Source organism: Mercenaria mercenaria, chromosome 1 (genome assembly GCF_021730395.1).
Source record: "Mercenaria mercenaria strain notata chromosome 1, MADL_Memer_1, whole genome shotgun sequence".
Lineage (NCBI taxonomy): Eukaryota > Metazoa > Mollusca > Bivalvia > Venerida > Veneridae > Mercenaria > Mercenaria mercenaria.
Genome location: NC_069361.1, coordinates 111,292,823 through 111,310,673, shown reverse-complemented (window position 1 = coordinate 111,310,673; position 17,851 = coordinate 111,292,823). Strand labels below are relative to the sequence as shown.

The 17,851-nt window shown below is 35.8% G+C and overlaps 1 protein-coding gene across 5 annotated transcripts in view; it reads right to left on the bottom strand.

Annotated features, from left to right (window-relative positions):
- Positions 1–2,497: 2,497 nt before the first annotated feature.
- LOC123526521 (monocarboxylate transporter 12-like) overlaps positions 2,498–17,851 on the bottom strand; it is a 42,354-nt gene continuing 27,000 nt past the window's right edge. For 3 of the 5 annotated variants that reach the window (XM_053520663.1, XM_053520659.1, XM_053520654.1), the window contains exons 2-8: positions 10,953–11,161; positions 8,693–8,836; positions 8,127–8,228; positions 6,991–7,341; positions 5,074–5,253; positions 3,708–3,834; positions 2,498–3,265 (exon numbers count right to left, since the gene is read on the bottom strand). In XM_053520663.1, the coding sequence (XP_053376638.1) occupies positions 3,235–3,265; positions 3,708–3,834; positions 5,074–5,253; positions 6,991–7,341; positions 8,127–8,228; positions 8,693–8,810 (909 nt within the window). In that variant the 5' untranslated portion in view covers positions 8,811–8,836; positions 10,953–11,161 and the 3' untranslated portion in view covers positions 2,498–3,234. Of the gene's footprint in view, positions 3,266–3,707; positions 3,835–5,073; positions 5,254–6,990; positions 7,342–8,126; positions 8,229–8,692; positions 8,837–10,952; positions 16,893–17,851 lie in introns of those variants that run through there. The other 2 variants (XM_053520667.1, XM_053520650.1) reach the window with 2 other exon arrangements.

Here is a 17,851-nt window from a genome sequence, read left to right as displayed (position 1 = left end):
GAGGCACAAACAGTTTTAAGCCCAAGTGCTTGGTGAGAAACGTTGACCGCTATCTCGGACACCATATGTATACCTGGCGTATCCATCAGTCAGAAGTCTTACAGCAACAATGTTCTTCGACGACGTCACCGCTGTTTTGGGCCTGTAAGGATGAGCCCTGTCTTTGAGAACTGCCGGACAATTTGCATTTAAGAATATGTAACCACCTATAAACAGTTTTCTCTGATACTAAAAACTTCCCATAATGAAGTATGCAGTTCACCGTTCAGTTCACTGAGTATCTGCCTTCCAGGAATTTCTAAAGAACAACGTAATTTAATGTACGCGCTCTAATTTCAGGTTTCTGTTCGCTTTTCATATATAAATGTATTTTGCTTGCTACAGCTGATACAAACCAAAATATCTCCGAAACCATAGAACAGTTTTCAACAAAACTTTGCAGGATTATAAAGGAGTCATTCATGTATCAATGTAAAACACGAGTTTTTTGAGTGTCAAACGTCCACGGAAATGCGCGATTTTCATTATTTTTACAATGGCCCTCGTAATAACGTTAAATATTAATCCTGGTGTGGATTGTTTTTACAAGCTGACGATTTTGTACCTTTATACCGTTCAAAAATTATGAAAACCATTGAAAGGCAATCATACCGAAGAATATTCCTCCGGCCAATAATCGATAGCGGTCAGATTTTCTATATAGAAATAATAACTTAATAACAAAACTACTAAAACTAAGAAACCTTAGGTGCAAAAATATTACCAAAGTTCAACATTTGATTCATCACACGGTATTTTTAAATAAAATTTTATCTTTATTTTTGATTCGTTCCTAATATGATATTTAAGGCTATCATTTCGTCAATTTTTCCCTTCTATTTTCCATATAAAATGTGTAAAATATCTCATACATGCGTTTCTTAAAAGCAATTTTCTACATCTCTACATCTACATGTTACTTCCAATAATCATTAGCGATTATGACAGGAAGGCGCTTGTCTGGGCAGTGTTAAAAATGAGAAAACTCATTAGGTGCAAAGAATAAAAATTACTACAGGTACTAAGTTAAAAACATAGTGAAGGAAGTTACTGCAGATGTACAGTAGCCAGCCGCTCAGCAAATATGTTGAGGCTGGGGCTGGACTGTACATAGTGAGGAAGGCCATTCCATAGTCTGATTGTACGGGGGAAGGAGGAGTTCATGTGGTATTGAGTACGGGACTGTGGAATTAGGTAGTTTAGGTTTCTGGTCGGAGTTAGATGGTTATGGTCGACGCATACACGATTCGTTCGGATTTTGTAAAAATAGATGAGAGAAGATTGTATGCGCCGTTGTTCTAAAGTTTGCCAATTTAGGGTGTTAATCATCTGGGTTACACTGCTTGTATAATTATAGTCGTTAAAGATAAACCGTGCAGCTGATCTTTGCACTTTTTCGACTTTGTATGAGAGGGACTTTTGCCAGGGGTGCCAGATGGATGAGCAATACTCGAGTTGTGGACGGACATATGTGTTATAGGCTTTCTCTTTGACCTTTTTGTTTGTTGTCTGAACATTTCTTTTGATGAATTTAAGAGAGTTGTTTGCTTTAGAGGAAATAGTATTAATATGTTCAGACCAGTTTAAGTCTTTAGTTAGTGTAACACCTAAGTATTTAGCGGTATCGGTAGATTTCAGTTCCTTGTCATACAGGGTGTAAGAAACATGACAGGATTTCGTTTGCAAGTAATTCTCAGCACCTCACACTTGTCTGGATTAAATTCCATTGACCAGTCCCGTTCCCACTTTTCAAGGGCGTACAAATCTTTTTGTAGTGTTTGGGCATCAGATGAGGACTTGACTGTAAGGTATACTATGGTATCACCTGCAAACAGTCTTGCCTTACTTCTAATAGAATCTGGTAGGTCATTAATGTAAGCCAGGAAGAGACAGGGCCCTAGGACAGATCCCTGAGGGACACCGGACAGGACAGGCAGGGTGTCAGAAGTGCAGCCGTCTACAACTACTCTTTGGGTTCGGCCCTTCAAAAATGACTTTATCCACTGTGATACCAGAGGGTGGGCACCCAGCTCATTAAGTTTAAATATCAGTTTATTGTGATCAACCTTGTCGAATGCTTTGCTAAAATCCATTACTATTACATCTGTTTGTTGACCTTGCTCAAGGTTGTCGTAAACTTCTTGTGTAAAGCTGATCAGCTGTGATTCACAGCTATGCTTAGATCTGAAGCCATGCTGGTACTGGCTTAGGAGGTCATTAGTGTCAAAATGTGTCATGATGTTGGAGACTAGAATGTGTTCAAATAATTTGGAAGCTATGCAGGTGAGAGATATTGGCCTATAGTTACTGGCCTTGGATTTCGGGCCTTTCTTATACACAGGGGCGACAACTGCACTTCTCCAATCTGGCGGGACACAGCCATTTTTTGTATAAAACCATTGATATGAAAGCTTAGGTGCAAGTAATTTCCTATTCTCGTTGAATTTATCTTTTGAATGATATTTATTTCATTTTTGTGAAATAATAATTTGATTCGTTCTCAGACGATTTATTTTCACTAATTTGGAAGAAAAATTAACGTCAGCGCGAAGTTGTTGTTGTAGTGTCATATGCAGACGATATTATTATGCCGCGTGAACATGCGGTATTGTGTTCAAAAGGTTTAAGTAATGATTTAATCAGTTAAGTTAATTTGTGTTTGAATGTTTTATTCGTGTGTGTTTTATCTAATGTAATTTTACTTCGTGAGTAATTCATTTTGTGTTAATATTACAAATTAATAACATATGAAATTCAATTAAATATTGCAACAATGCCTAAATAAACTTCAGACATAACAATTATTTTGAATTTTCAGAGAATTAAACTAATTGTGTGAATTTTTGACAACTGCGTAAACCTCACGATGATCCAAAGTTCAGATGGGACACTTAGAAGTAACGAATTGATTTCAAATTTATAAGCCATATTCCCTACAAGGAATGCAGCTGATTCAGTAGCTTCTTGAAAATTTGTTCAAAACAAAACGACCGTTCAATCTTATTATTATCATAGGCCAAGCAAAAACTGTTCATTCAAATCAGTTTATTTCAAAGCATACGGATATGTCAAGATTTTCTATTCTGAAAGGTCACCATAACAATAGTTGAATTAATTTCTTCTCTGCATAAATCTTAGAAAAGAACCAGTAGTCCCGCAATAATAAGCTCTGATCCGGCAACTACAAATGTGACGTCATAATTCCCGGTCTTGTCGAATAGGAATCCTGAAAATAATATTGCAGTTTATTCATTTAAGATATGTTCGTCGGAACAGTTTGCTTTGATTATGAGACTTTATATTACCTAACTTGCAAAGAATTAACCAGTTTCGTGTTTTACCATTAAAAACCAATTAGGGCCTACTGATGTTTTTTTACAAGTAGACTTTACCCGCTTTATTTGGTGACCGATGTTCACCCTTTCGTATATTCAGCTTTAAAATTCTAAGTATTACACTTGTAACATTTCATATAAAACAAGAAATACTTGGTTTGTTACTTGGTTTGTAAGAACCAATTAAATCACTCGTTTTACGCATTCAATCGTGATTTAGTTATTATGCCTCCGAACTCCAGCCTATATTTTATTAACTGATCAAATGTGGGAACATATTTGTTATTTCGTAAATAAAAGGAGTCGTCATAAATTTAACAAACTTATACAAACCTCCTATAGGAGTTGATGCTACTGTAGAAAGGCCAAGTGCAAAAAAGATATAAACCTAACGATTTGGCAATCAGCTCAGATGAGAACATGTCAGCAAGTATAAGAGGACATATTGCAATATAGCCACCTAAAATACAATAAGAATAAAAGTTTAAAAACAATAATAATGAGCCGCGCTATGAGAAAACCAACATAGTGCGTTTGCGACCAGCATGGATCCAGACCAGCCTGCACATCCGCGCAGTCTGGTCAGGATCCATGCTATTCGCTTTCAAAGCCTATTGCAATTAGAGAAACCGTTAGCAAACAGCATGGATCCTGACCAGACTGCGCGGATGCGGAGGCTGGTCTGGATCCATGCTGGTCGCAAATGTACTATGTTGGTTTTCTCATGGCGCGGCTCAATTCATGTTCATAACAGAACCTGCAAATGTATTATAATGCGAATCCAATACACAACGACAAGTGATACGTTTAGAAGCACCAAATTGCATAAGTTGTACAATATATGGCATTGCTATGTACACAATTAATTTGAATAAACAAATTTATTTACTTTAACGAGTTGCATATATACCGTATGTAAATGGGCAAAAGTGCTTTTCAAGACGTCATTATTTATTTGTACTGATGTGATACTGATAATGAAAGTAATTAAAGGGATAAGCAATGTTGTCTAAGTACATGTATTAATTTCGTATGAAAGTTCCTCTTGAATCATTTCAGGCAGCGAAGGAATATTCAAAACTGGCTAAGAAACATTGCAATTATTGATAAAAATCGTATCCATTTCGTTTCCAGTGCAACATAAAACAAAAAGGCAGTAGTTAATTATTTTACTGTATAATAAAATAACGGTTTTTCCTTTTCCAATTAAAATGAAAAAATGCTTTACACCTTAAACTCTATAGAATTTAATCTATTTAAAAGGTTATTTTTATTCGAATCAATTTTTTTTATTGTTTGCTAAATAAATAATTCGGTAGTTGTAAAAAAAACCCGTAAAAACTAAAGTGACTGCCTCCCTGATCAACCATTTCCTTACATTTCAAAGTGCCATATCTTTCTCAACCAGTCAAAAAGCCAACTCCAACACTCTGTTATTTTAAGCTATTATCAAATGACAATTCAAACATAAAATTGGTTAATCAAAAGTTATGACAAACGTTCCAGCATAGTTGCAATTGTACGTATAACCAAAGTAATTCATTTGGAATTTGAATAGTTCGTTTGATAGAAACTCGAGATTAGAGGCCTACATGCAATTCGTAGCTTCCGTATCAGTCAGAAATAAATTATATCATAATTATCCTATCTGTTGTTATACTGACATAAATTTCGACTTAACAATAAACCTCAAATTTACCAATGCAGAATCCGTAAAATGACGTTCCTACAATTCTTGTGGAAAATGTCCTTAGCAGATGCGACAACGCCGTAGATACTCCAGCCAGAAGCAATAGCAGAGACGCCATAACTATTCTACTCATAAATCTCTGATCTGCTAACCAACCGAGACAAATTCGACTCGCAGTATTTGCTATCCCTGAAGAAATCAAGCATTTATATAATTATTTTGTGCATAATGCATAAGGGTGAATAATATGCAAAATGTTTATAGAGATAGAGAGTCTGCTAAATTAGAGAGTCTAGTGAATTAGAGGACACGGAATGCCATTGAAAGTTTGTCTCTCATAGATTATGAACGTATTGAAATTTAGGCCGCACATAGAAGATGCTGGGAGTCTGATTTCTTTGTATTTTATTATAGTTAGGTATTTGCTGTTTATCATAACTATCTGTTTTGCGTTATAAGTTTTTTTGTTAAATACATTATGAAGGTACACAACTTAAACACCATTACACATACATATTCAACACAATTTAAACAAGAGGGTCTGGATCGCTCACCTGAGTAATATGAGCTACATGTTTCAAATGTCAAACTGATGATAAAATATTAAGAGAGTCAGTAGGTCACATTCATGGTCAATGAAATTCAGTTTTACGATTTGTGTGCAAAACTGTGTATGTCATCAAAATTTCAAGGTTGTATATAAAAAACAAGAAAGTAGGTCAATAGGTCAAGGTCACAGTCAAGTGACATCATATTACTTGGGTTCATCAGGTAATTATAATTAAACAGTCTTGGAATTGTTTTAAGTATTTTTCCTACATAACTCACATAATAACTAAGTGACCCCAGGGCGGGTCTCTTTTAACCCCATGGGCATAATTTGAACAATTTTGGTAGAGGACTACTAGACAATGCATCATACCAAATATCAAAAGCCTAGGTCGTATGGTTTCAGACAAGAAGATTTTTAAAGCTTTTTCCTATATAAGTCTATATAAAACCTGGGACCCCCAGGGCAGGGCCTCTTTTCACCCAAGGGGTACAATTTGAACAATTTTGGTTGAGGACTATAAGACAATGCTACAAATCAAATATCAAAGGTCTAAGTGTTGTGGTTTCAGACAAGAAGATTTTTAAACTTTTTTTTCTATATAAGTCTATGTAAAACTTGGGACCCCAGGGGCGGGCCATATTTGACCCTAGGGGGATAATTTGAACAACTTTGGAGGACCACTAGATGATGCTACATACCAAAGATCAAAGCCCCAAGCCATGTGGTTTTGTACAAGAAGATTTTCAAAGTTTACCCTATATAAGTCTGTATAAACCATGTGACCCCCGGTGCGGGCCATATTTGAGCCTAGGGGGATAATTTGAACAATCTTGGTAGAGGACCACTAGATGATGCTACATATCAAATATCAAAGCCCTAGGCCATATGGTTTTGTACAAGAAGATTTTCAAAGTTTTCCCTATATAAGTCTATATAAACCACGTGACCCCGGGGCGGGGCCATATTTGACCCTAGGGGGATAATTTGAACAATTTTGGTATAAGACCACTAGATGATGCTACACACCAGATATCAAAGCCCTAGGCCCTGTGGTGTTGGACAAGAAGATTTTTAAAGTTTTTCCTTTTTTCCTTTCGGTTGCCATGGCAACCAGAGTTCTGCATGGAATTCAATTCTCTGAAAAATTTGAAAGGGGACTACCCAAGGATCATTCCTGTGAAGCTTGGTGTAATTCTGCCCAGTGGTTTTCAAGAAGAAGATTTTTTTAGAAATTGTTGACGGACGACGGACAACGCACGACGGACGACGCACGACGGACAACGCACGACGGACGACGAGAATAGCTCACCTTGTCACTTCGTGACAGGAGAGCTTAAAATACAGCTTTTGCCAGGTTAGTGAAAATTACTTGCCTATCGAAGATGCTAGCCAAGATGCCTCGTATTTCGTCATTCCTAATTCCATAGCCCGATCTGCTGTCATAGTAATGACTACCGAAAATGCTAGATGAACCACCACCGTGGAGAGCAGAAATATCCAGAATCTAAGATCAGTTAGAAGTGATGTATCAAATATTGACTGGAACATTTGTTTAAGTAGGACAGTGTCAGGGGATTTGTAAATTTCCCTTTTGCCCGTATCACGTTTGATAGCAGACTCTTCTGGTTCCGTTTCCATTTCAAAATTGTTTTCATCGACGCTTTTGTCAGTTTTTACACTTCCGGTATTTGGGGTAAGTGATATGTTTTCGCAATTATGAGGATCTGGAAAATTTTTAAAGAAAAAGTTTTAGGATACTAACAGTTTCATCGTTAAAACATGTGTTTGGACGGCATTTTCTCTCTTGAAAAGGAGGCAACAGAAAAAGGCTGAATACAACACACTGAAGGCACATGCCTGCTTCAATTAGTATAGTACCTCTCCATCCATATTCTGCTATCGAGACACGCGTGAACTGATTAAAAGCAAAAGTCCCGACTCCTACAATAATCATTGATAGAACGTTGACAAATTGATCATAGCGTTTTATAATCATAAAGTGTTATATCCTTTTAAGGGACTTACCCACACATTTTAGGCTAAAAATAATTTCTCTCAAAAACCCATAAAAAGTGAGTACTCTCAAAGTGACTAGTGGTACAGACTTATTGACATAAGATTTTTGCAAGATATTCTTATATATAACCAAAAAGATACAGTAAACCGTTGCAACGCTTTTGAAATAATGCAGAAATTTAACATTCCTTTTGCATTTTTACTAATATCTAACTTTTACTTTCACCCACTTTATCATTTTTCAGTGTCATATATACATTCTATGCCTAACATGGTGGAAATTAACATGTTGAAGAAATTCACTCAAATTGTGGCCGAGTAGCTTTAAAGTGTTTCCCTACTATAGGTCTGGTATAAATCATCAACATATAAAAACATGTCACATCAATAGTTTTAATGTGCAACAGAGGTACCTTCAGATCCAGAAAGGATGCGATACTTGGAATCATTATCCGTGACTTTTAAGTAGTTTATAGATGTAAATTCAACATACCAGACCCACACAATGTTATTCCACATGCCAGACCACGCCGTTTAGAAAAATGTTGTACAGTTATGATATTCCCTGCTAGATAAATACATCCTAATCCTACACCTGAAAGATACAATTTTCATATAAATTTTCGACCAAGATGCCCAGACTTGTGTCAATATAATTCTCACTGAATATAATTGTCCTGCTTACATCATAGCTAGTGTAGAGCGATATATCACAATAAAATATCTTAGAAATATAATTACAATATATGTCTATATATATTTCAGAGCTTTCCAAAATTTAACTAAGATATTCGACTTCTGTTTAAAATAAAAAAGCATATCATGAAACAGGTTTCAAAATGAAGTAAAGTATATGAGACGTTCTTGAAATGACGAGCAAAATAAATATCCTGCACGGGTTTTACAGGTACATTGTATTTACCATCGATTATGATTTGTATTATTTGTTATCTCGATATCAAATGAACTATATTGTGTAAAAAATAATGATGATATTCAGTAGCATACCAAACCCGCAAACGGCGAAGTTTAGAATTCGCTCACAAACATTTCACTTACCACCAACACAGCCGTAGAAAAAGTACATGAAGTAGATGCTTGTAGCGAATGAACTGATCAAAAGTCCTACGCAGGATAAAATAGATCCAACCACAGCAATAATGCGGCATCCATACATGTCACAAAGACCTCCACAGATAGGTCCTGTAATAAAATCGTTATCAAATAAATAATATTTGATCCTTCAGATATGGTGGCCGGTAGCGTCCATTTAAAAACCGCGAGAAATTTTACCATCTGTTTATAAAATGTCGCGGGCAACTTTCAAATCCGCGAGATTTTATGTTGAAATTATATAAAATATCGCGCCAAGAAAGACACTCGAGTTTTTCTCTTAAACGTTGCGAATTACGGACGAAATCGCGACATTTTCTGTCTACATAGTAGAACAAGCCACACAAACATATTCAATCTTATTTTAGGTAGCCGATTGCGACCATTTTAATCCGCGATATTTTTGTTTTCATGCGTACCTTATAAAAAGTCCAGTTTTAACATCTAAGCTCGAGTTTTTATGCAGAGAAACGTTTCTCATAAAGAGTCGCGGATTTCTTACCCGCGACTTTTTATGAAAATGCTAATGAAAGCGTGATTCACCCGTAAGTAGAATGGGTAGGAAGTTAGCAGTAGCAGTAGGAGCAGCAGCAGTAATAGTAATAGCAGTAGTAACAGAAGTAAAAGCGCACGTTTTTGCTACAACTACTACTGCTGCTGCTATTGCTACTGCTTGTTTCACAAACTGCCGCTGCTGCTGCTGCTACTACTGCAATTTTCACGATTTTTTTCTACTACTGCGCTACTGCCGATTCACGTTTTTACTACTGCTATAGCTACTATTGCTATTGCCAACTTCACGTTTCTGCTACTGCTGCTACTTCTACTGCTGCTAAAGCTACTACTGCTCTGTTGCTACTGCCACTGCTGCTACTGCTACTGCTGCTGTTGTTACTTCTGCTTCTGCTGCTGTTACTGCTACTTCTTCTGGACTACTGGTGCTCCTGCTGCTACAGCTACTGCTAATGCTTCAGCAGCTACAGCTACTGCTGAAACTGCCTTTTTCACGTTTTTTTTTTGCTACTGCTGCCACTGCTACTGATACTACAGCTTTTGCAACTGCTGCTATTGTTTTTAATAATTCTGCTGTTATCGCTACTACTGCTACTACTACTACTACTACTACTACTACTACTACTGCTACTACTGGTACTGCTTCTACAGCTCCTGCAACTTTTACTGCTTATGCAACACCTGCTACGCTACTGCTGTTGATACTGCTGCTGCTACTGTCAATTTCACTTTTTTGCTACTGCTGCTACTGCTACTGCTACTGTGACTTCTGCTACTACTTCTGCTACTGCCGCTATTCCTACTGTTGCTGGTGGTGCTGCTGTTGCATATGCTACTTCTGCTACTGCTGCTAGTGCAACTGCTACTGCTGCTACATCTATTGATATTACTGTTACTGCTACTTCTACTGCTGCTACTGCTAATGTCATGTTATTGCTAGTGCTAATACTGCGACTTTCGCTGCTGCCAATTTCATGTTTTTACTACTGCTACTGTTGCTAATTCTACTGCCGATTTTACAGTTGTGCTACTGCTGCTGCTCTTAGATTTACGTTTTTGCTGCTCCTGCTACAGCCAACTTCATATCAATTTTGAAAGAAACTGGTGTATTCAAACCACTCCGTCTGCATAAAATATGGCGGCTAGAATACTCGCTATTTTTCGCCGCGACATTTTATGAGACCGTTATAGAGAAACAAAATGTCGCGCCTTAATTTTTACCCTCGACTTTTTGTAGAATTTCTACTAAAATTGCAAAAAATGTCGCGGCTTTTTTTCTGTTTCTCGACTTTTTATAGACTGTCGAGGGAAAAAATGTAGAGTCAAACAATGGAGGTTACCGGCCACCAGAGTCAATTTTTTCCTTGCTGTTCCCAACGACTATTATAAAATATCGCGGTTTATGTGTTCCTGGCGACATTTTATACGATTTTGACAGAAAATCTCGCGGATTTGTAAGTTGCCCGCGACATTTTATAAACAATCGATTAAATTTCTCGCGGGTTTAAAATGGCCGCAACCGGCCACCATATTTAGAAGCAAAAAACTCAAGCAAGCAAATTGATAACTGAGTATTTATTAATGGAAACTAGGTCAGATTTTCATTAATTTATTTTAAGTACTAATGATGACGTGCATGTAACCCATTGTTCTCTTGAAACAATCAAATACCGCAATATATATCTATACGAACCAAAAAGACCAGCTATCCCAAGTAAATTGAAGCGACCAAAGCTGTTGTTGCCCGATCATTATTGAACTCTTCAATCAGCTCAACTATCAAGTTGCCAAACGAAAAAAGTATACCGTCTGTGATCACGATGAGACAGAAAGTTGACAAGACAACAAATTTTACCATATCCACCATCTACACGTCTGTCTGAAAGGTCGCACTTCATCCCTCTTATGGTAAATATAAAATAATTTTATCATTTAGTCATAATTAAAACTACATTCAAGTGTAATGCTGTTTCTACAAGGAAGAACTATGTCGTATATAAAACGTTATTGAGTGTAAACCGACAACGTTCGCTTTCTCGCCAACGAAATGTCTATCAAAAAAGCCATCAATTTGGATCTATTTTGGCCAGGTTATCTTTCCTTTTTATATTTTACATCATGTTATACTTGACTGGAAGCGCGTGTATGGCAAGCCAATTGTCCAATAATTACGTGAACCCCGGTTCACGGTCGAAAAACTAGGATTAACGATTGATAAACTAGGTTTTTCGAACGTAAAACTAGGTTTTTCAAACACTAACCTATATTTTCGAGTGAAAACATGAGATACCGGGCGTAAACCATAGTTTACGCTCGTGAACCCAGGTTTACGTTCGATAAACTAGGTTTCTCGATTGAACTATGAATTTCGGTCGTTATCCTATGTTTACGACCGTAAACTTGGGTTTACGAACGTGAACCTACGTTTACGAGCGTGAACTATGGTTTACGACGTTATCCTATGTTTTCGCTCGAAAAAATAGGTTAGTATTTGAAAAACCTGGTTTTACGTTTGAAAAACCTGGTTTTATCGAACGTAAACCTAAGTTCACGCTCGTAAACCCAAGTTCACGTTCGTAAACATGGGTTCACGCTCGAAAATATAGGTTCAGGTCCGTAAACTATGGTTCACGGTCGTAAACATAAGTTCACGCCCGTAAACATAGGTTCATGGCCGTAAACCCATGTTCACGCCCGAAATTCATTGTTGATTCTATAATCCTAATATATCGGCCGTAAACCATGGTTTACGTTTGATAAACTAGGTTTCTCGATTGAACTATGAGTTTCGGTCGTTATCCTATGTTTACGATCGTTATCCTATGTTTACGATCGTAAACTGGGGTTTACAATCGTGAACCTAAATTAACGAGCGTGAACTATGGTTCACGGCGTTATCCTATGTTTTCGCTCGAAAATATAGGTTAGTATTCGAAAAACCTAGTTTTATGTTCGAAAAACCTAGTTTATCGATCGTTAACCCTAGTTTTTCGACCGTGAACTAGGGTTCACTTAATTATTGGACAATTGGCTTGCCATATTGTTACAAATCGACAAACACGGTTTTACGAAGGTAAACTGTAGTTCACGGCCGTAAAGCTAGGTTAACGCTCGTAAATATAGGTTTACGGCCGAAATTGATAGTTGATTTCATAATCCTGGTATATCAATCGTAAACCATGGTTTACGTTCGATAAACTAGGTTTCTCGATTGAACTATGAATTTCGGTCGTTATCCTATGTTTACGACCGTAAACTTGGGTTTACGAACGTGAACCTACGTTTACGAGCGTGAACTATGGTTTACGACGTTATCCTATGTTTTCGCCCGAAAAAAAGGTTAGTATTTAAAAACCTGGTTTTACGTTTGAAAAACCTGGTTTTGTGAACGTAAATCTAAGTTCACGCTCGTAAACCTAAGTTCACGTTCGTAAACATAGGTTCACGCTCGAAAATATAGGTTCAGGTCCGTAAACTATGGTTCAATAATGCGGCGTACGAATGCAAAAATGTTGGTTAAACTTAATGTACGCTCAAAATAGTTGGTTTTAGATTAATTGTGTACATATATTTTGCACTACCGGGGTTATTTTACATATTGAGAATAAACATTTGTTGAGACTCAGTGGATTTCAAAACATATATTGGAAGTTGAATGATACAACAGTCAATTTATATTGGGTCAGCTTCAATTATGTTCCTTTGTTACATGTATTCCATTCTGTTTTAGTTTTGCCTTTTACTTTATTTGTTATTGATTTTGTATGTTGTTTTTTTTTAGTTCAAATATGTCACGTTACAAGACAAAATCTAGACTAACAATATACTCGAAAGGTCAACGGAAACGAAAGACTTATCATCATCACCTTCAAAAACTTCTCCATTTAAACGATGCCCGGTGTAGCTCAGCTATGAATTCAAACTTAGCAAAACAAATAAAAAAAATAGAAGCAGATTACGAAAATAAATGCCGCAAAGAAAACAATATCACACCCATAAAAATCGCAAATGATAATCTTGAGAAAATAATCTCAGATTTGGCACCAAAGTTAGCAAATAAATCTGAAAGAGAGATCAAAGAGATTCTCAGCAAACAGCTAGTGCCATCCAGTAATAGCCAAACTAGAACAGCAAAAACCAAACAACATAAACAGACCACCGATAAGCCAAATATTGATAGTAGTGGTTCTACCAACACGCCCGAAGGTGACATGGCCAAAACAGCACAAAACACAAAAGAACCCACTGAACAAACAGCGGAACTTCCTGCCACTAAACAGCAAAAAAAGGAAAAGAACAGACACCCATAACACACCCAGCCTCAAAAAAACAAAGTAACACAGCCCGGAAACACCAAATCAGGAAAAAAATCACCATATAGGACTCCCATTAGTCCCGCCGTATGGATGTATGCCAATTATAAATGCAAAGGGACATAGAACTCTAATTCCGGACCCCTTCTTGATAGCTGAAAAACGCTACTGGTCACTTCATGACGGGGGAGATTGTGACAAGACTGGCCGTACCGGCGACAATAACTATCAGAACAAATTAACACCCTTTACAATATTTACAAATTTATTTACATAAAATGAGTATTAACAATGAATAAATGATATGTAGAAAAGAAACTGATTATAAGAAAGAAAGAAAAAAATCAAAGTTCAGTATCTCTAGATACAAAGTTCTATCACTGACAGTTTCATTTTAATGTGACGTGGCACAGATCTTTCAGTTAATTGCGAACTTTAAGCAGCACAAAAAATATATAACATATCTTCAAATCAAGTCCCTTTAAACCGTGAATACGTTGATTCCGTTTTGGCTCCCTATGGTGGTAGGTGATTGCATCCCTGAGCTGACTTCAGAGGATAACAAAAACCAACGTCTTTGCGGTTTACGGCACAACCATGGGACGAAAGCTCTGCGCTGGGAAGATCACAACTTATATAACATATGGTAAGCACCATAGCAAAACAAATAAGTCAGGGCATAAAACTGCTCCTTTGAGTACACCATACCTCCGTAGGCTCCCATAAATAATACGTGCTACCTATACAAAATATATGTGCTACTAAGTTCAGATGTCACGTGATTAAAATACGTCACTTATTACTTCCATTATTACAAAAATTACTTACTTAAAAGACTAAAGTTAAAGTATGAAAAAGATGTGAAAAGTTTTTGATGAAAAATACAGATACGGAAATGATTAACTGCAGCTATTATTTACAACTATAAATTAACAAAATTCAATGCAAATCGAACGTTATACAATAGTTGGTATCGATATAGCATCAAATGCCATACAACAAAACGGACATTGTATGTATGTGCTATAGACTGGCACACAATTTCATATTACAATGATATATTACATACATGGTACTAGACTTGCCATATAGATTTATACACTACAGTGCATTGCAGTATCGGCGTTCCTTAACAACGAAATGTTTGACAGAAGTTTTTGAAACAGAGTACTTTACAATTATCATATTACAAATTTAGTACAAATCTTACATCTTATATAAACGAAACATTTTAGACTCCTCTTTGAAATAATTTACAAAAGTCTGAAAAATTTAATAAATTATCCTGACATACCGAAACTAGCCAAAATCACATGCCGAAAAGTAAATGTTACAGAATTCTGTAGAATGCACAAAAATTTACCAAATAAAAATCGTAATGCAAAAATCATACAAAAATCTAACAAATAAATTTCTTACCTCGATCGAGCATAAATTTCAAGCAAGAAAAATTAGTCTGACATAGATTCGTCTAATGTCGGAATGTGGTGTGCGTAAGGCATATCTAGTCCATTCTATTTGTAGAGTAATGTCCCGCCAAATACTCAATTTCATGGGACTCATGGATAATCCGTGTGCTATCACTATTTTTATTTTCACGGGATTCACGATATAGCCGGGAAATCTGACTACTTTGGCGCGGATTGAAATTGACAATTTGAGGCCCGTTATAGTGGTTTTGGGGATAAAAACATAAATTACTGAAGTTTATAAAATATCAACTTTCTTATTACTGAACCGAATTTAATGAAATTTACAAGGAAATTTAAGCTATGAAATACAGAAAAACATTAGAGGTATTTTATGCGTGAAATCTGACATTTATCTCAATAACTCAAAAATTTACAAAAAGATGATGCATTACCTGCCTTTACACTACAGATAAAATAAGGCCCGTATGTCAATTTGTGACAGAGATAAATTCTGAAACCTACAAAAACAAATAATAAAATAAACACCATAATCAATTATAAATACTGGCTTTAAATGATGTTGGGGCAAATAGACAAATAAATATAAGCAAAAATCCCGCCTCAGCATCATGTCTTGGAATATCAGAGGAAGGAAAACCGACCACTTTGTGAAATGCAACCAATTACAAAATTATTTAGACTCTTTAGAAAATCCGATAGATGTGATATGTATTCAGGAAACAAAACTTAAAACAAAAAGTAAGCCTTTCAACTTTAAGGGGTACCAGAAACCAATAAATAAATTACGCCCGGGCGCAGAAGACTCAGCAGCCGGATTGCTGTGCATTTACGTACGAAATGGAATTACATTTAAAGAAAAAGCAATTAGATATAGTGCAACAGCAGAAACTCTAGCGGTCACTATCATAGGCAAAAATGAAAAATATCATATTAACAATTATTACGCTATTACCCACAATTAAATAGATCTCTACCTGACATCCCTATGAGCCGAATGTTTGATGCATACCATGGATAATATAAGGCGTGGTCTCCTAAAGTCCGGACAGCATACCCCTCAAATAATGGCAGTATATGACACGACCAAGCCGAATATTATCCGACCAAACCTAACTTTTTCACTAAAAACCTCAAAAACTATGGAATAAATTGAAATTTTGTTTATTCATAAGACAAAACAAACATTACTGGTCTAATAATGGCACAAAGACATTAGGCAGTTACACCAATCTGTCTGTGCAAACCCTAAAAGAGTATAGATAAGTACAACAACAAATGAACGGAAAGAAGAAAAAAGGGTATCAGTTTGGCTAAATTAGCCTTAAAGGCCTAGATTCACTACTATATAAGTGTCCCCCCCCCCCAAATCCAATATACAACTCCCATCTTATCTGCTGCTTATCAGCGATTATGTAATAGCAACTGATTAGAGGGCAATTAGCACAGCAGGGACCCTAACTAGACCATGAAGATGTGTGCAGTGGAGTTGAAAGAAGTTAATTTTTCTTCATAATAATTATAATAATTATTATTTTGATATTTTGTAGATGAAAATAACTATCACTTTAATGTTATAATAATGAAAATAATAATAATAGAAATAATCATAATCATAATAATAATTATTATTATTATATTATCATTAGTATATTATTATTATTATTATATTACATATAGGATGATAAAAGATACAGTAATAATATTGAAAATAATAATGATAATAAAATACAAGTACAGTGAAAACTTCCTGAGTTCTTTGTGCTGATAAACAATATTTTTCGATTTGGAAATTGATTTTCATGTATTCATGTAATCAACATTATTTGAATATAAAATTGTGTTCCATCTATACTCGATTTTCATTTTCAGTATGTTGCCTAAAGGGACTTTTATCATGCTTTGCTTTGTAACTTTGAAATTCACATTCTGTTTTCAGTTTATACAAATGTTATTTACAGTATTCTGCAAGCTTTAGATGAGTGAAAGTCACATTTTTCAGAAATATCACAATTCTCCAGACAGAATTTGAAAAAATAAAACTTGCATGTTTCTTTAAGTAAGTTTCTCATTATTTCATTATTGTGAAAATAAGTTTCTGATTATTTTATAATTGTGTTTGGTCAACAAATATTTTTCTTTACATAGAAATGCCAAAAAAAAAAACTAGTATAACTTTAAAAGTTATCAATTATTCATTAATTTACAATAAATTACATCTTTTCCCCTTTTCACTAATAGATACACTTGTAAGGTAGACTGACTCTCCAATAAACAATGACCCTTGTTTATTGGAGTCATACTGTGATGGTCATTAGCCCCCAACTGTGCTGGTGAAGACAAAAATCCCTTGGCCCACTGCCAAAATCTAGGCCTTTAAGAATCACTATTTAGTAAGTGATCCTGGTAGAAAATCATACAGGCATTGAATAAATGAAATGTTAGTGGAATCGATCAAATTCCAATTCCATTGTTTACATTATCATACCGAACACGGCAGATGAAAGGAGCTCTTTGATTGGACGAGAGTTCTTGTCTCTTCTGTCATGATTGCTAAATTTACTATCCGTTTTTTGGCTTAAGCTCAACATACTAAGGTAAATGGCAGTCTCATACCATATAGAATATTAGATTTTCTCTGCCTAATTATGTAAATACAAACAATTCGAAGAAAGGATAATAAATAAGGCACGGTCAAGTATGCATCCAACTGAAAGACAGGTCCCATACTTTGCCAACAGCCTACTATATCCTTTCCCCATCAAAAAATTGATCACCATATGAGCTGGATGTTGGATGCATACCAAGGATGATACAAAGCGAGGTCCCAAATGACTAAAGGCATCCCC